This window comes from Vicia villosa, linkage group LG5 (assembly GCF_029867415.1).
Source record: "Vicia villosa cultivar HV-30 ecotype Madison, WI linkage group LG5, Vvil1.0, whole genome shotgun sequence".
NCBI lineage: Eukaryota > Viridiplantae > Streptophyta > Magnoliopsida > Fabales > Fabaceae > Vicia > Vicia villosa.
Genome location: NC_081184.1, coordinates 170,578,079 through 170,597,407, shown reverse-complemented (window position 1 = coordinate 170,597,407; position 19,329 = coordinate 170,578,079). Strand labels below are relative to the sequence as shown.

The 19,329-nt window shown below is 32.0% G+C and overlaps 3 protein-coding genes across 4 annotated transcripts; all 3 read left to right on the top strand.

Moving 5' to 3' along the window:
• Positions 1-2,635: 2,635 nt before the first annotated feature.
• On the top strand, positions 2,636-7,835 carry LOC131603901 (synaptotagmin-5-like). Its single transcript, XM_058876360.1, has 14 exons — positions 2,636-2,983; positions 3,076-3,150; positions 3,244-3,351; positions 3,461-3,493; positions 3,600-3,689; positions 3,812-3,928; positions 4,171-4,308; positions 4,563-4,970; positions 5,139-5,273; positions 6,012-6,230; positions 6,390-6,671; positions 6,787-6,924; positions 7,083-7,385; positions 7,475-7,835. The coding sequence occupies exons 1-14, from the start codon at positions 2,765-2,767 to the stop codon at positions 7,694-7,696; spliced, it is 2,487 nt and encodes an 828-aa protein (XP_058732343.1). The 5' UTR covers positions 2,636-2,764; the 3' UTR covers positions 7,697-7,835.
• Positions 7,836-7,994: 159 nt separating this feature from the next.
• On the top strand, positions 7,995-9,372 carry LOC131603903 (CRM-domain containing factor CFM3, chloroplastic/mitochondrial-like). Its single transcript, XM_058876362.1, has one exon. It carries the CDS (start codon positions 7,995-7,997, stop codon positions 8,628-8,630), a length of 636 nt encoding a protein of 211 aa, XP_058732345.1. The 3' UTR covers positions 8,631-9,372.
• Positions 8,401-19,116, top strand: LOC131603902 (CRM-domain containing factor CFM3, chloroplastic/mitochondrial-like). Of its 2 annotated transcripts, XR_009284545.1 has the most exons (11): positions 8,401-8,537; positions 11,549-12,449; positions 12,971-13,349; positions 13,434-13,564; positions 14,665-15,003; positions 15,476-15,614; positions 15,699-15,991; positions 16,195-16,290; positions 17,523-17,686; positions 17,847-17,921; positions 18,764-19,116. XR_009284545.1 is itself a non-coding variant. In XM_058876361.1 (8 exons), exons 2-8 carry the CDS (start codon positions 11,907-11,909, stop codon positions 16,222-16,224), a joined length of 1,854 nt encoding a protein of 617 aa, XP_058732344.1. In that variant the 5' UTR covers positions 8,401-8,537; positions 11,549-11,906; the 3' UTR covers positions 16,225-16,678. The 2 variants fall into 2 exon arrangements, 1 of the variants encoding a protein (XP_058732344.1); XM_058876361.1 differs by lacking the exons at positions 17,523-17,686; positions 17,847-17,921; positions 18,764-19,116 and having other exon boundaries at positions 16,195-16,678.
• The last annotated feature ends 213 nt before the right edge of the window (positions 19,117-19,329 follow it).

Sequence of the window (19,329 nt, the reverse complement as noted above, 5' to 3'; positions counted from 1 at the left end):
CAAACATGCCTCTTGACACAACTAAACATGAATACAAGGTCATATTCACAAACATCAATGCATTAAGATCCATCTCTGATTCTAACATAATATATTGATAAACTCGCGTGATCCCCTCTTCTAGATTACCACAACAACTCAACACAATACTCAGCATACCAACACAACTCAAGCATATATAATAATTCCACTCAGTAAAATTATTAATTCACATATATACAACTCACCTTTAACGCAACGACACACAACACTTACAATTATCATGTATAATATATCAATTCATACCCATAACTCATAAACACATTAATCACATTATTCACTGTCAACAACACGTCAACGATACAAGTAATTCTCATCAATTAATCATACTTTTACAACACATTCAGTCTCTAATTATATTATTTCTTCATAGGAATTCGCATGAACTTTTCAATGGTTCAAACGAAACATCATTTGGACTTACAGATAAAAAGTTATGATACAAAAAAGATTTTATGTGAAAAACAGGGTTAAGAGTCGACTCCTAACTCGTATAGGTCAACTCGTACTGTAACATTTTAAAAAATTAAGCTTATGTACACTATGGATCGACTCTTAGGTCTTATGGGTCGACATAGCTCTTATGGGTCAACTCCCGACTTTTATGGTTATTAGTAGTCCAGTTCCCGCTTATATAGGTCAACTCTACTAGTGAAAAAAAAGGATATAATACCTAATTTTTTAGGAAAATGCTTATTAGTAAGACAATGAAAAAACAAGAAATGCAAGAATAAATCCTAACCATCAATTATCACCACAACCTCATAATTCCTATTAAAAAAGAAATTAAATTTAAAATTAATTTAAAATTCACCACTAAAATAGTGACACATATTCATTCTTGCATTTTTCTTCAAATTATTACGTACTAAATAGCACTGCTCAATTTTTTAACATTTCACCTTCTTTTTTCAGTGTTATTACTACGGGTATTATAAATGTGATATTTAAAACATGTTTTAAAACAGGTATAATAAATCCATTTCACACGATTTTGAAGCGATATTAAATAGAGTTAAAAGGTAGTGCACTGACAGTGTAAAATAGTTTTACACTGTCATCCAATAGAAAGCTATCAATTAGCCATGTCATTAAATTATTTTTTAAATAAAAGAGTGGTTTAATTAAATACATGGTGGTGATTGGTTGACAGTGTAAAAATATTTTACACTGTCAGTGCATCACCCCATTTCTCTATTAAATATATAACAATAAGTGAAATAAAAATACCTTTTGCTAGGAAAAACCGATGTTAAGTATTAATATCCAATACTTGTTTATCGCCTAAAATAGGTGTTAAATGTTTATACAAGTTTATAAGCCAATTATGAGATCGTTATTTAACACCCATTAATAATAACAATAGTGTTAAAACATTTTTTATAAATCGGTGTTGCTGAAGTTGTTCCTTTTTACCTTGTTCAAGTTTTTACATCAATTAAATCTAGATTTACCTTAAAATTCATATTTTCAAAAAGAAAGAAATTAAGTATAAATATATTTTCAACTAAGTTATACAGGGGAACTAAATGTGCAAAAGAAATAGGAAATAAAAAATAAAAGAGAAAGGAAATTGGAAGATGTGCTTATTCTCTATCACTTTGGTACATCACATTACATTAGCATTGAATATTATTCCCAAACTACTTATCACTATCTTGTTAAGCTTGGATTAGAGGGTGAACTCCCGAGAAACAAACGAGCATCTAGATATAAAGGTGTTCAAATCCAAATCAATCCAAATAAAAATTGCAAATCAATCCAAACAAATTGTAAACCATAAAAAACTGAAATTTATTGGATGTGTTTGGATGCTATTTTGTGAGAAGCGCGCGGTTCGGATCGGGTTTCGGATTGAATTTTCAAAATCGATCCAAAACCAAACCGAACTGCATGTATATGTATTTTATACTTATTTATTTTTTATTAATATAAAAAATTACATAAATTTATTATTATATAATAATTAAGTTTTTTATCTTATCTATTAGCTTAGTTTAATCTATTTATTTTTATTATTTTATTTATTTCAACTATAATTGATCATTTTTATTTTATAATATTAACTTTTAATATACTATATGATATATATTATATCTAAATCTATGATTTATTAGTATTTTTATAATATTAGTAAAAATATAATCTATAATTTGGATATTCAAAAACCGATCCAAATTAAACCGCATTAAATTGGATCGGATCAAATTAAATTTTTTTAACATATCATCCAAAACCGATCCAAACCACAAATAAATTTATTTTTGGATCAGATGAGTTTTTTCGTAAAACCAATCCAAACCGAAACCGCGAACACCCCTAGTCTAGTACTATTGCTACTCTATTCGTCTTACAATGAGTAGCAATACTTACTCATTTAGTACAGATAGTGGTTAAAATCAAATACTTACTCAACCATCAATGCATGTAATATTATGACTACTTAGCATCGTCATTAAATAAAAATAAGTAACTTCCCACCGATATTTGTCACTCCTCTAACCGTCTAACGAATTAATCACCGACATTTACGAATAAAATAATTAGAAAAATAAACTTAAGGAGACAATTTTTTCCGTTCCAAGACACTGATTATGGAACCCAAGAACAAATTCTCAACCACAGAATTCTGTTTTTTTTTCTCTCTCTAAAAAATTGGGTACCTTTTCTTTGTGTCACTCAAATTAGGTACAAAATAGTATTCCATTAATATGCATTTCTTGCTATGCTATCTTTCCTTTTTCAATTTCTGAATTTCTCAATGAGGACTAGTAGTAAGAATTTGGAACAAGCTTCAGTCAAGTTGTTAAAGTTGAAGGATAACAACAATTCACGGATTTCATTCTTTCTCATTCTCATTTTCATTGCTTGCTTTATTCACAAATGCCTCTTCTCTTTCTCCAATTGGTTCCCACTTGCACTTGCTCTTTGGGCTTCTTCACAAGTAACCAATCTCTCTTTCTTTCTTTCTTTCTTCATGTGCTAATTTATTGAATTAACATCAATTTTGTTGTTGTGTTGGTCTTTGTTTTGCAGTATGGGAATTACCAGAGGAAACTACTTGAGGAGGACTTGAACAAGAAATGGAATCGTATCATAGTCAACACCTCGGTATTTTTTCGCTAAATTCTCCCTTTGTTATTCTCATGACTGCGCTCTGTGATGCTGATTTCAACTTGTTTTCTTTGTACATGCATTATATAGCCTGTTACAACATTGGAACAATGTGAATGGTTGAATCAACTGTTGACGCAAATTTGGTCCAACTATTTTAATCCTAAGCTCTCAAATAGGTTATCAGCCATAGTAGAGGTGAACTTTCCCTCTCTTTTATTGCACATTTGAAGTTATGACATACATGAGAAAATTGCTTCAATGAGTGGGGAATTAACTCATCAATTTTGTCTTTCTTGTGTCTCAGAAACGTTTAAAGCTGCGGAAACCAAGATTTATAGTAAGTAACAAAACATTCGTTTTTATACGTGGAAGAGTTACTCATTTGTTTAGTAAAAAAAAGTTTGAACATTCGTTTCAATATACTAAAGAAATAATTTCTGCAGGAAAGAGTTGATGTGCAGGAATTTTCACTTGGATCACGCCCTCCCAGTTTGGGCCTTCATGGGGTTAGATGGTCAACCTCTGGTGATCAGGTTTTACTTTGCATCACAATTCAGTTGTCATTTGAAATTTCTATACAACTTTATAGATGCTTTGTTTATTTAAGGTCTATGACGAATGCCTTTTTAATATAGAATTCTATTGGTATTAACAGCGAGTCCTGAAAATGGGTTTTGATTGGGACACAAGTGAGATGAGCATTTTGATGGTTGCTAAGCTTTCCGTTGGTGCTGCCAGAATTGTGATTAATAGTCTTCATATTAAGGGCGATGTATGTGAAATAACACCCTTTGCTTTTATGATTCGTTGACATGCACTAAAGCTATCTATATTAAATGATGTAGCAAAAATATAAACAAATTAGAAGCTTAGGTTGAGTCTTAATATACATCTATTAGTGCGATTACCTGTACACTGCAGTTTTGAAGGAAATTATTGTGTTGATACATTCCTTATGTTCTGAGGCACTGCATGTCCTTTTTCATAACCTATTCGTTTCCATTATATTTGCAGCTTCTTGTGACACCAATTTTAGATGGAAAAGCACTTTTGTACTCATTCGTATCAACACCTGAGGTTAGAATAGGAATTGCCTTTGGAAGTGGAGGCAGCCAATCCGCCACTGAGTTGCCTGGTGTTTCTCCTTGGCTGGTATGTTTCACAGAATCTAATTTGTCAAAATTCAGAGAAAAATTTGATGTCTATAATTTTTGGTGCCATTTGAAAAAAGTGAATCTGAATCTGTTGTCTATAAAAATTGTGTCCATTTCTTATTTTGCAACATATGCTCATTTAATCTTTGAATATTCCCTGGTGTTTCAAGTGTCATTTGCTAGCTTTCTCTCTGAATTTTCCCATGTAGTATCATATGATGTTTCATGTAACAGTAGTGACCTTTCATTCAGGTTAAACTTTTTACTGACACTTTGGTAAAGACCATGGTGGAGCCTAGACGCCGCTGCTTCAGTTTGCCTGTAGTTGATTTAAGGAAACATGTTGTTGGTGGCATGATATATGTTTCAGTGATTTCCGCAAACAGACTTTCTAGGAGTTCCTTCAAGGGGAGGCAACAAAATGGCACAACCAATGACTGTTTAGAAGACAACTTGAGTGACAAGGACTTACAGACATTTATAGAAGTAGAAGCAGAGGAGCTGACAAGGAGAACAGGTGTGAGCCCTGGTTCAGCTCCAAGATGGGATACAACATTTAATATGGTTTTACATGATAATACAGGAATAGTTCGCTTCAATCTTTACGAGTGCCCCCCCAACAGTGTGAAGTATGACTACTTAGCATGTTGCGAAGTTAAGGTACTGTCACCTCATAGACGTTTGTTTTTGTGTGCTAGCAATAAGATTATTAATCGGCTGTCAATAAGCATTTGTTTTATGGACAATAAATTTAATTTTTAACACCGATGTAGTAAAGCTTATGATATATACCATTTAAAGCTAACCTATTTCTTTGTCTATGTGAAGATGAAGCACGTGGAGGATGATTCGACAATAGTGTGGGCAATAGGGCCAGATTCTGGTGTAATAGCTAAACATGCAAAACTTTGTGGAGAGGAAGTTGAAATGATTGTCCCATTTGAGGGGACCAACTCAGCAGAGGTACAATATATGCCCATCTGTCAAGCTTTCTTTGCTTTAGGGTCGATACAATTTTGTTATCTTACATTAGTATTGTTTGATTTTCATCTTGTTACAATGTGTGGGTTGAGCCTAACTCATCCCTACAAAACCGGCTTGTAAGATGAGGATTGTCTCCACTTATAAACACATATTCAAATCATATATTGTCCTATGTGAGATTCTTAACACATCTAACCATATACTGTCATTCTTCTTTCCTGATTAGAACACATACGCTCTTCAAGTACTAAGAAACAAGAATCTGACTACATGAATTAAGTATACCATGTCTCTTTTGTATGGCCACAAAATTCTCCTAGAAGCTTAATTCGGTCGATGTAAAATAATATGGTTTTTTATATATTTAAAATGGAGTGGTAGAGATTCATATTAATAGGCTTTCTGGAGTAATGCTTGTAAGTTGAAACTGCAATAGCATTTTGTTATCCTATGGTTGTAAGTTGTATCAAATTGTTTGTATTTTGTGATTTCTAAGTCAAGCACTCTTTTAATGTTACAGATACTTGTGTGGCATAGTGTTCTATTCTTTCTGTTCTAAATTCTAACGCACTTTTCATGATTCAGTCACTATGAAATTGTCCTCACAGAGCATTTTCCCTCTTGAAAATAAAAGTAGTTATACCTTTTTCTAATGAAAATAAAATTTAGTAAATGGAATGTTTCGTCCTTCTTAACTCTTTTGATTCACTTTTTCAGTTAAAGGTGAAAATTGTAGTAAAAGAGTGGCAATTTTCTGATGGTTCTCATAGCATGACCAACCTCAGTGCCAGTTCTCAGAAATCACTAAAGGGATCATCAAATCTTCTTTCAAAAACTGGAAGGAAACTTAAGATAACTGTAGTCGAAGCAAAGGATCTAGCTGCGAGTGACAGATTTGGAAAATTTGACCCTTACGTTAAGTTACAGTATGGAAAGGTGAGAGGTACTGGTTGTCTGTTTGACATTTTAAATCTTACTGCTTTGACGTATATTGATGAACTGAGGTCTCTAATATATTTGTATTGACATGTACTTTGATGCAATGTAAGTTCATAATAACACTTTAGCTGATTCTATTATTGATAATCTGTTAAGGTTGTTGTGAAAACAAATATTGCTCCCCCTCCTACTACTTCAACTCCTGTCTGGAATGAAACTTTTGAAGTAGATGAGAAAAATGGTGATGAATACCTAATTGTGAAATGCTTTAGTGAAGAAATTTTCGGAGACGAAAACATTGGTAGTGCACATGTAAATTTGGAAGGACTCGTGGAAGGGTCAATCAGGGATGTATGGATCCCACTTGAAGGAGTTAGTTCTGGTGAATTAAGACTTAAAATAGAAGCAATTAGGGTGGACAGCAAAGAGGGATCAAAGGTATGCTTGTTTAACCGGAAAATAATGATTCTCTTAATAATGCGCAAAGCTGAATTTTCACAACTCTGGCATGTTAATTCTTCTTAAAACCCCAACTCATTTGGAATGAACATAGGGTCCAGCTTCGGGCACGGCCAATGGTTGGATCGAAATTGTTCTTGTTGAAGCAAGAGATCTTATTGCTGCTGATCTTAGAGGGACAAGTGATCCTTATGTGAGGGTAACCTATGGAAACTTGAAGAAAAGAACAAAGGTTAGAAAACTTCATCCGAAGTTCCTCTTGGATAAATCATTGTCCTTGTATCTGCTTATTGTGTTATACTGACATGACACATTTGATTGATCACATAACTGTTATTATTTGTTTCGCATTTGTAATGCTTAATTTACTGTGACATTATTATCCGGTAGGTTGTACACAAAACTCTGAACCCTCGTTGGGACCAGACCTTAGAGTTCCAAGACGACGGAAGTCCCATGATACTGCATGTTAAAGACCATAATGATTTCCTTCCCACATCATGTATAGGTGAATGTGTTGTAGAATATCAAGGGCTTCCTCCGAACCAAACGTCTGACAAGTGGATACCTCTCCAAGGAGTGAAAAGTGGTGAGATTCACATCCAAATCACAAGAAAAGTTCCAGAGATGCAAACGAGACAGTCTCTAGATTCTGAACATTCTTTGACTAAATTACACAAGATTCCTAGCCAGGTAAGGTTGTCTTGCATTCAGAATTTTGAACAATTCCACTTGTTCTTTTATTCTCATATATACTGTTGAAACTGAACGATATATATCAGATAAAGGAGATGACGAAAAAGATACGGTGTTTAATAGAGGAAGGAAATCTGGAAGAGTTGTCTACAAGTTTGAGCGAGTTACAAACTCTAGAGGATACACAAGAAGGATATATAGCCCAGTTGGAGACCGAACAAATGCTTCTCATCAGCAAAATAAATGAACTCGGCAAAGAGATCATCAAGTCTTCTTCTTCTTCTTCTCTTAGCAGAAGTGGAAATTGATCCTTATCAGCATTCTACCATTATTTAACATTGTTATAATCTGACTTATTATGTATTAAATGTAAAATACAGCTTGTAAGAATAGTCACGGACAGATTTTATACATGTTTATAGTATACATAACTGAAGCATTGATGATTGTAATAATAATATTATATTTTATTATCTGATCAAAGTAATTATATATTAAACTCCATGGAGGCATGGGCACAATACAAATGAATGCATGCATTTGAAAGACAGAATTGAAGAGCTAATTAATTAAGAAGTGAAAGGTTAACCGAAAGTGTATCAATCAATGAAGCTATCATCAACACTGAATTTGAACCCTCTCACTTTTCAATCCAAATTCAAATTCACACTTTCCATTCTCAACTCTTTTTCTTTCTCTTCTCTCTCCAAAGACGATACCACCCAATGCAATCGCAATTTCAACAACAACGCCATCGACCGAATACTTCTCCGCTTTCGCACTTTATCCGAACTTTCCAATCATCATCATGATGAACCTACCCGAACCCTACCGCCACATCAATTTTTGCACCGACAATGGCTTCGCTCCGATGACGCGATTTTTCCATCGGAGAACAACGAAGAGAAGGTATTGAAGAAGAAAAAGAAGAAGAACGAAGTGATGGCACAGTGTTTGGCGGAAGAAGAACTGAATCGATTGCGAACAATCGGAATGAATCTCAAGGAGAAAATCAGTATCCCTAAATCGGGTCTCACGCGTCCTGTCCTACACAAAATTCATCATCAGTGGAACAATAGCGAGTTGGTGAAGCTCAAGTTTCATGAGTTTCTTTCCCAGAATATGAAACTTGCTCATGACATCGTTCAGGTACCTCTCTTTCTTCCTTCTTTTTCATCATCACCATCGTGGATACCTGTTCACATTAATATTTATCCTATGCTGCACACCATAGTTTTCTAATAACTTTTAAATAAATAATTATATAAAAAAAGTAAATTATTAAAGAATTTATCATATATTAAATAAATATAAATGTATAATTATATTAAAAATATTTTAAGAAGATAGTATAATTGTAGTGTGGATTAAGAAGTTTCCGATTGGGGCTTAAGTATTATCTAAGAGAGGTTGAGCATCGTATTTGGTATGCAGAGAGAAAGTTTTTTATTTTGTTATTTTTTATTTCAACTATTTTCAATTATTACTTGGACAAAAATGGCGGCTTAGTTACTATTTTGCTTCAAGTGGTGACTTTCATTTAAGCATAAAATCATGTTCATATGGAATATTTCATGATGAAATGGTTGGGAATAAAATCATGTTCATATGGAATATTTCATGATGAAATGGTTCGGAATCGAGCTCTTCTAAAAAAATAATTTACCGAAAATATTTCTACTAAAAATACATTTTAAAATTGAATTTGAAAAGTTGGATGGTATTTATCATGTTTTAAATTTTTAAAATAGAATTTAGAAAGTTGTGTGATACTTATCACCCTTTCTCTTTTCAAGAAAAAAAGGTGAAATTTCCAGGATACTCTAAAAAAACCGTTTCAAATTTCAATTAAGTTTGTCATTAATAAATTATTATTAACTGTACTCTCTATTAGTAATTATTATATTTCAATTCCGTTTTGACCGCGTGTTAGATTATTATTATTATTATTATTATTATTATTATTATTATTATTATTATAAAAACATAAGCAAATTATTATTATTATTATTATTATTATTATTACTTTAATAAAAACATAAGCAAATTATTATTATTATTATTATTATTATTATTATTATTATTATTATTATTATTATTATTCTATTTTTTTCTTTTTGTTTGAGGATTGTTTTTACTTTGAATTAAGTTTTTTTTTAGTTTTGGTTATGAAGTTATGAATATGATGATAAATGGTATATCGAAAAGTTTGCGTAAAATAAATAGATTCCTTAAAAATATGGAAAATAAAGTTTGACTATAAAATTTGAATTATTGTAACTAATGGAAAGATATCTCTAAAATAAAACAAAAAGAATGAAACGATATCACGTCTAATATGTCCACTTTCATAACTATTGTATTTAATATTTTTTATATTTTCAAATATTGTGTTTACATATTAAAATCTACAATTAAATAATACATTAATTTAATTTTAAAATCTTCTAATTATTGTGTTTAATAGTAAAAGATGTTGATAGTTAATTTACATTTAATTAGAAAGAGTATTATCCAACAAAAGATATTGCAAAATTCCAATCATGATTAATTTAATATTTTTTTTTGCAAATCAATCCGTTTAAGATGTTTGTACATAGACTTTATTACTAAAATAAATATTGTAGTCATTTACTAAAGTTTTATTTAAGTTTTTCTTTTTAAAATTTAGTAATGCATTAACTATGATTAAAACTACTATTAAATTATAATAAATTATATTAAAATTTCAATTTATTAAAAAATGTTAATTTTTTCTATGATAAAATTATCATTTATACTAAAAAGTGTTGTAAATATTTGTATATGATAAGAGAACATGAGACAATTATGATAGAAACATACATAAACTTATTATGAAAAATAGAAAATTGTCATTCTTTTTACATTTCTACAATTATATATTATCATTTTATTTAATTAGTACACATAATATCAACTGAGATTTCTTAACTCATCTGAATTGACGGGTAGATGTGAAAGCATCTATGAGATACAGTTATTGACAGATTATTTTGACGGGAACTGTCATACATTTTAGGTTTGAAAAAATGAGCTAATATCTCAAATAGGTTTAATAAAATTTATTCTCTAAGTATGTTTAATTTCTTAATTAAAATTATATTCCTTTAAACTTATAAATAATATTTTTTATATTATAATAATATGCATTAAATGTAGAAACTTTTAAGCATTTGACGGGAGCTGTCATACATTTTATATTTGAGAAAATGGGCTAATATCTTAAATAAGTTTAATTTTTTTTAGAATTAACTCATTTGGATTCAACAGAGATTTCTTAACTCATCTGAATTGACGGCTAGATGTGAAAGTATCTATGAGATACAGTTATTGACAGATCATTTTGACGGGAGCTGTCATAGATTTTAGGTTTGAAAAATTGAGCTAATATCTCAAATAGTTTTAATAAATTATATTCTCTAACTATGTTTAATTTCTTAATTAAAATTATATTTTTTTTTAAACTTATAAATTATATTTTTAATGTTATAATAATATGCATTAAATGTAGAAACTTTTAACCTTTTGAAGGGAGCTGGCATACATTTTATATTAGGGAAAATGGGCTAATATCTTAAATAGATTTAAATTTTTATAAGAATTAACAAATTTGGATTCAACTGGGATTTCTTAACTTAACTCATCTGAATTGACGGGTAGATGTGAAAGTATCTATGAGATACAGTTATTGACAAATCATTTTAATGTCTATATTTTAACTATTTCTTTTGTTACTGTTTTATAACATTGAAGTTATAAAAATAATTGACGGTTAGATGTGAACGTATCTAGATACCAATTATTGATTGATCATTTTAATATCTATCTTTTAACTATTTTTTTGTTACTGTTTTATAAAATTGAAGTTATAAAAATAATGGTACGATTTATTATAAATATGAAGTTGATACATATTATTAATATATAATTAAAATTACGTGAATATTTATGAACGACATAATAAGTTATATCATGTTTGATATTCCTAACACGTGAATTAAAATTTGATAAATGATTATAAGTTATAAATATATTAATGTTACTCATTCTTTGTATCTATATATGTTACACACTTTATTTATTTTTAATTCCAAAGTTTTGATAAATATAAATCTTATTTTATGCATTTTACTATGCAGGTATATGCTGCAGGCTTTGTTACTGATTGGTTCTGATAATTTAAGAATATAGTATTTGAAGATTGTATCATCTATATATTTTATTGTTATATTTAAAGAGCTAAAAGTTTAGATGTATTATTAGCACTTTTGTTGTTAACTATTAAGTTTTTGAGATTAACATGACTAAGTTTGGGTTGCATTTTGGTTAAATATATATGTTTGATATATATAAAAGAACTTTTCAAGTCATAATTAGGTACATGTAATCTGAAGTCCCGCCAGACCCGTCCCGCCAGACCCATGGGATAGCAGGGGTTTCCTACTAGTTAAGAAGTGAAAGGTTAACCCAAGAAGACGTTCGAAAGTGTATCAATCAATGAAGCTATCATCAACACTGAATTTGAACCCTCTCACTTTTCAATCCAAATTCAAATTCACACTTTCCATTCTCAACTCTTTTTCTTTCTCTTCTCTCTCCAACCACGATACCACCCAATGCAATCGCAATTTCAACAACAACGCCATCGACAGAATCCTTCTCCGCATTCGCACTTTATCCGAACTTTCCAATCATCATCACGATGAACCTACCCGAACCCTACCGCCACATCAATTTTTGCAGCGACAATGGCTTTGCTCCGATGACGCGATTTTTCCATCGGAGAACAACGAAGAAAGGGTATTGAAGAAGAAAAAGAAGAAGAACGAAGTGATGGCACAGTGTTTGGCGGAAGAAGAACTGAATCGATTGCGAACAATCGGAATGCATCTGAAGGAGAAAATTAGTATCCCTAAATCTGGTCTCACGCGTCCCGTCCTACACAAAATTCATCATCAGTGGAACAATAATGAGTTGGTGAAGCTCAAGTTTCATGAGTTTCTTTCTCAGAATATGAACCTTGCTCATAACATCGTTCAGGTACCTCACTTTCTTCCTTCTTTTTCATCATCCTCATCTATGAGATTTTGAGTTTTGGTATTTTGAGTTTTGATCAAAATACCTGACTAAACATGGCAGAAATTGTCTGATGCAATTTCTAATGGCGTTCGGTCACATGATTAATGATTTTAATCCACGCAGTGATTGTGGACTAATGCAATTGCAGCTATGTACCACCGACACCTCTAAAAAAAGGTGGACAGTGTGGTCGGACACCTGCACCCTGCACCGACACTTGTGATTACGTTTAATTCATTTTTTCGATTTGTTACTGGTGTCCCTGTGTCGGTGCCGGGGTGGTGTTTGGGGTGTCCATGCTTCATAGGTTGCGGAGACTACCGCATTAGCAATATTGCGGTTGCGGACTGTAATTTAAAACCAAGTTGCACACATAAACATTTATTATTGTATTGAATTATAGTGTTGGTACTACTAGTAAGATTATAGCATTTTTTTTGTGTTGAATAATTTGTCAACTCTAATCTTGTAGATTTGTACAGCGTCGAACCGGAGGAATAGTTATATGGAGGTCAGGAAGTGTTATGTGGGTGTATCGCGGAGACAACTATCAAGGGCCAACAACCAATACCAAACATAATTCAAAGAGTGAATCGGTTGTGTGGAATCAACAACAGCATGATAACATGACGCCCGAGGAGATGGAGTTTAACCGGATGCTTGATGGTTTGGGTCCTCGTTTTGTTGATTGGTGGGGTACAGGAATACTTCCTGTTGATGCCGATTTGCTTTCCCCTATAGTTCCTGGTTACACAACACCTCTTAGGCTTCTTCCCACCAAAATGCATCCGCGACTCACCAACGACGAGCACGCAAAAATGCTGAAACTTGCCAAAGCTCTTCCTTGTCATTTTGCCTTGGGTAAGCAAGACTCGTCTGCCAAACTAGTTTATTGAATTTGTCTTTCCATTTGCTGATATGAATATTGCCTTGATCTTTATGAAGGGAGAAATAGAAATCTTCAAGGTCTAGCATGTGCTATTCTTAAGCTTTGGGAGAAAAGTTTGGTTGCAAAGATTGCTGTCAAGCTTGGTGTCCAGAATACCAACAATGAACTGATGGCTCTGGAGTTGAAGGTTTGTTATCTACAGTTCCCTATTTGGTGCTGATTGCATGTGAAGTTTTGTGTGTGAAGCTGAATGCATCAAATTACAAGTACTAGTACTGACTGTTGAATCAAAACTGTGTAATAGGCTGCAGAGCTTCATTTAAAAAATTGTGAAAGCGATTTTTAGAATGTTACAATTAAGAGTCTTCAAAAGCTTTGGCTATGCTTTTATTTGGTAGTTGGTACTTACGACATAAGATAAGAGCCCTTCCATAAAAAACCAAAGAAAATATACACAAAACTAAACATAAACATATTTTAACAATTAATAAACCTAAAATAAAAAACTCAGCAGCTTTTCCGCTGTATCATATAAACAAGTTGGATTGGAGTCGCCACTGAACTCAACTGCCGGAAAATGCAGCCAGAGTTAGCGCATTGGGCGTCAGAAACAGCGAGATAGTCGTCCAGGTTTTCCCTATTTATTCAGATTTTCCTCCCCTCTCCTCTAGTGCTTGCCAGGATTCGATTCTTTGGAATACTTTTTAATGAAGATGCATAGCTGGTTTTTGAAGTATGACATGTTCATGTTTAGTGGCTAATCTGATTTTAAAATTACAGTATTTTTTTTTAAGATTAAAAAAATAGGTTCATAGTTAGAGATGTTTAGAATTTTGTTTTAATGGAAATTGGGAGCCCTTCCAATCACCCCCACCGGGCCTATGGTCCAATGGTGCATTCTTTTGCTCCCTTGTCATGATCTCACTATATTCTGAAGAAAGAGAATAATGCAGCAGTTTTATTGAATTGAAAAGTTTTTCCTCTGGTCCAGAAATTAACCAACTGCTAAGGAATAAGTCTTACATTGTAATATATCGTGGGAAAGAGTGTAAGCTTCACATAAGCGGAAAAACAACTTTCGGTCATATTGTGAGCTATTTATATATAAGCCCTTCCAAACAGTTGCCTAATTGTTTGTAACATAAGATAGGATAAGCCTAGATAAGTTCTTCAAAGTACCCCCATGGTAACATGGTGCATTCTTTTGTTCCCAAGTCAAAATTCTAAGAAATGAGAATAATACAGTAATTCTATTAATTGATTTGAAAAGTATTTTCTCTGGTCCAGAAATTAACAGGAGGTACCTTGCTGCTAAGGAATAAATATTACATTGTAATATATCGCGGGAAGGATTTCGTTCCAGCTAATGTGGCTGCCATTTTATCGGAAAGACAGCAATTGATGAAACAGGTGCAGGATGTTCAGAAGAAGGTGCGATGCAGAGCTATTGATGTAACTGGGGAAAATGAAATAAATACCCAAGCAGGATTGTCATATGAGTTCAATGAGGCTCAAGCATTCCGGGGAGGGGAAGTATCACCTGTAGAATGTGAGAAGATGATGAAAGAGGCTGCTGAAGCGAGTAATGTTAGGCTTATGAAAAAAATGGAACGCAAACTAGTTGTTGTAAGTATCTACTTGTCTTAAGAAGTTAATCATGGTTGAGAAATTAGTTATGTTTTTATTGAGGATACTTGTTGGAATATAAATCATTAACAGCTTTCTTTAAAGGGGAAAAAGTTTTTTAAATGCATATATTAGTCTGCAAATTACCATCAGATTGATGTTGTGTCATGCCAAGAGGAACTGTTGAGAAGTCATTATTGTCTTAAATTATTATTTATATATCAGTACCTTGAAATTTAGGTTTCCAAATCTAATCAATTAGGATATCAATTAGTTGGAGTGTTACAACTGCGGTACATGTGTGATTGTTTGCTGTTATCAACTTGCTGTATTTTATTTCAACTTATACTTCAATAAATTTATAATACTGCACATTCAAAGGATAGAAAGAAATATCTTAAAGTGTGTGATTTCTGTTTTCTTATGATCATTTAATTAAAAAATATATATTTATTCTTATTTTCACCACTAGATACATGAAGAGGCCGATGTCAAAATAGATGCATCTCTGGTTCCAGCTAGTCCTGATAATAGGAGGGAAAAAATCACAGATGAAGAACGTGTTATGTTCCGTGTGGTTGGTTTAAAAATGAAGGTGTACTTACAACTTGGTGGGTAATCTTCAGCTGTATGATGTATCAGAGTTGCTACATTGCATTGATGTAAAACTGACTGCTGCTTATGATACTCTGTAGGTACACGTGTTGTTTTTGATGGTGTCATTGAGAATATGCATTTGCATTGGAGGCATCGAGAGCTTGTTAAATTAATAACAAGAGAAAAAAACCTTGCTTTTGTTGAAGAAATAGCTGGTTTACTGGAATACAAGAGTGGTGGTATACTGGCAGCAATAGACAGACTTCCCAAAGGATTTTCTCTTATTTACTATCGTGGGAAAAGTTATAGGCGGCCAATTACTCTCCGACCTAGAAACCCTTTAATGAAGGCAAAAGCATTGCAGTGTTCAACATCCATGCAACGACACGAGGTTTCTACATTTATATGACAATTGCAAATACAATTTTCCTTTTTATAGTTCAGTATCTTAGAGAATATTTAGATACCAGCTTTGGGATCTGTATGGAAATGCCTAGTATTGTATGTGGTTGTTTGTATATCATCTGACAACCACATACAAAAATGGTTTTTCATTATAATGGCAATTGATTATCTGCTGGTTGTACTTTACAGAGTGAGGATGAAGGCTTATCATCTAGGTGATTTTGATGATAGTTGAAGAAAGTTATTGGGATGACTAAGATTTCAATCTCTTTGACCAGGAAAATGGTGGGTTTCCCGGCATTTTACAGTTCTTTCTTTCAAAACCTTATAGGTTTTATGCTACCTTTATGCAAATATGTCAACCCGCCATCACAGAAGATGGTGGATTTCTCCTTTGAAGGCGGGTTGATATATATCACTCAAACTGTAAAATGGGGGGAAGGAAGTGGAAAGAGGGCGGAAGTAACTTGCCCTAAAAGTATATTCAACTCCTAGACCGTTATATGCCCAAACTAGCCCAAACTAGTCTTGACTAGGAGACAATATTTTCGAGACACCAAACTAGTCTCACATTGTTTGAGAAATGAGATAAGAATAATTTATATAAAACACTCATATTTCTCAATTCAACTATGTGTTTTTCATAAATGACAAACTGTGACATATTCTCACATTTAAAGCAGACAATACCTCATGATCCTTGTAGTCAACGAATTTGAGAATAATTGGAACATACTCCAACCAACAACCTTTCCTCAAATTGAAATTGTATGATACAACTATCTATCAAAAATATAACCCCTGACCCCTCATTTTTTTTAAAATAATAATATTTAGTCATGCATGCCTTACTAGCAAAACTAATTAGGTAGAAATAAAAAAAATAGCATTGTCTTTGTTTTATTCACGTTTGAATTTTTTGCAAGCAAATTATTGCTTCTATTCTTAAAAGCCTGAATGTATTGATTAACTTGTTGCTTTAGTATGTGTTTGTTTCTACGATAAAAATAGTTAATTTGGAGTAAATTAGTGCTATAAAACTGATTTTAACTAAAAAATGAGTTAAAGATAAAATAATTTGGTTTAATAAATTCTTGCAAAAAAAAATGAATAATAAAATTTAATATAGAAGTAAAGTTTAGACTAAAAAAAGTATAAATTTTACCTTCAATTAAAATCAACCCTAAAAATAAAATCAACTCTAGTTAAAAGGAACCAACATGTCAAAATCAATTATATACTTGTAGAATCAATTCTAAATTGCTCCAACCATAAAAAGAATTGGAATTGATTCCAAAAAGTAGTAGTGAATACTTTCTATGAATTTAAATCCAAACCTTTCACTAATTTTGTATTACTTGCCATGAATAGAGAAGGAAAAATTCTACCAACTTTTCTTCTTTAACGTCCTACCCTTCTTGTTTCTCTTACTTTTCTCCTTTGCTCAACAAAAATAAAATTCTAAATTATCAGCATCCTAAATCCTCTTGTTTTCCATTTCTGCGTGTGTGGTGAAGTTTGAAGTTTGTTCGATCGCACACTACACACACATCAACAATCTTGACTCAAGATGATGCGGGAAAAGCCGAAAATCGAACTGCAAAAGTGTAACGTTGAGAAGAATCAGAAATCAAAAGGCTTTCAGATTGAAGGTCTCAAAATCACATGCCCCATCTACAAGGTTTGTTCATTTTCCTCCTTCTAAATTGTTGTAACATACAGATATTTAGAGATATTAAGAAAAGTGTTGCTTTTGCGGTGCTAATAGAAGAATTCATCAGCATTCTTTATTCGCACTGATTGCATAATTCTTTCTAAATTGTAACTTTCATTCCATGCAGTGTCAACAGATTCATGCAGAGTTGATAATGGTCATTTATATTTGAACAACCACTACTGTGATTTTCTTGATTAAGGTATAGAGCCATTTACCACTACTCTCATAACTCAACAATATTATTCATTTTTTTGCTTTTCTTTTTTAATCTCTACTAGTACTTACAATTTATTAGCATATATAACTAAAAATCTAATTGTTACTGATAATATAAATAAAGCTTAGTTTTCTATATGGTTGTGGGAATCTCGCTCTAACTTGCAAAATTGAATTGTCTTGCGATCTGGCAACTGACCACCTATTTCAGTCGCACAAAGATGGAGCGCCTAACTCTTAGATAAAGATTTTAAATTCTGGGATCTACCGATCAAACTATCCCTTTTTTTTACCCATTTTGATCCGATTATCAAATAATTGAATTCAGACCCCTTAACAATTGTGCACACATATTTTAGGGTTTTTGAGCTTACAATATTTTAAATGAGTTTTTGAGAATTAAAATAAAGATTATCCGCAGATAAAAATCTTCTGAATTCTGAAAATTATGTATCTATTAATCATACAATGAATAAATTTTTTTCCCATCATCTATCATTTATATAAATTCAAATCAAAAGTCTTCTATTATGTTTATTTTGGATAGAATATTTGTTATGGATGATTAAATTAACGAGAATTTTATGTTAAGGTTAATCTTCCTAGTCATTTCGATAATTTTGTCAATTTGTTATGATCTTATGATTTACGCATTTTTTATACCCTAATGATCTTTATCAAAATCCCGATTTTAACAACCATATTATCTAGTGCAAGAAAACATAATTGTAGTAAACAAACTTACTTCTATTTATTCCTTTTCACTAAAAATATATCTGCATATTTCAATATTCTTGTATTTGATTTTTACTATTAATTATGCAGGAACTCGTCAACTAATGCTGGAGAAAGTGATGTGTTAGTATATAACTCACATCTCCCAAACTTTGAAACCACTAACTTTCCCTAACTTTAGTCCATTTTGATAGAGATAGAAGAGAAAAGGAGAGGGAAATATGATGTAAGAGAGATGAATCTTAGAGAGATATGGAGACAAAGTTAGAGGGAAGTTATCACCAATAAGTTAGAGGATCCATACCCCTACTACTGTGTATTCATGTCTAAAAATTTTCTAAAGACAAACTTTAGTAAATGCTATTAGATGTTGTGAAGTTATTCTGTCTTATCCATTTTGTATGAGTATATAGAATTTCGAGAAGAATGGTGCACTCAAATCGTTGGTAAAAGAAGTTTTGAAATCATATTGGCTTTGAAATCTCAATAGTGTGGCAATATTTGTGATTTCATGATTTATAATGTTGTGCAATTATAAAAATGTAGTGTACCAACCCATATATTTCTCGAATTTCTGTGTGCTTGTGTATATAGTTTGGATTTTTTTTTTTTAACATGCACACATAACAGCATTAGTTTTTTTCTAACTTATCAAA

What these genes read in the sequence shown, in the direction of transcription:
- LOC131603901 (XM_058876360.1), top strand. Translation starts at nt 2,765, where the DNA reads ATGCTATCTTTCCTTTTTCAATTTCTGAATTTCTCAATGAGGACTAGT. An exon ending in GGTTATCAGCCATAGTAGAG is followed by an intron (nt 3,352 to 3,460) that starts GTGAACTTTCCC and finishes CTTGTGTCTCAG; the next exon opens with AAACGTTTAAAGCTGCGGAA. An exon ending in AGGGGACCAACTCAGCAGAG is followed by an intron (nt 5,274 to 6,011) that starts GTACAATATATG and finishes TCACTTTTTCAG; the next exon opens with TTAAAGGTGAAAATTGTAGT.
- LOC131603902 (XM_058876361.1), top strand. Translation starts at nt 11,907, where the DNA reads ATGAAGCTATCATCAACACTGAATTTGAACCCTCTCACTTTTCAATCC. An exon ending in TCCTTGTCATTTTGCCTTGG is followed by an intron (nt 13,350 to 13,433) that starts GTAAGCAAGACT and finishes ATCTTTATGAAG; the next exon opens with GGAGAAATAGAAATCTTCAA. An exon ending in CATCCATGCAACGACACGAG is followed by an intron (nt 15,992 to 16,194) that starts GTTTCTACATTT and finishes TGTACTTTACAG; the next exon opens with AGTGAGGATGAAGGCTTATC.
- LOC131603903 (XM_058876362.1), top strand. Translation starts at nt 7,995, where the DNA reads ATGAAGCTATCATCAACACTGAATTTGAACCCTCTCACTTTTCAATCC.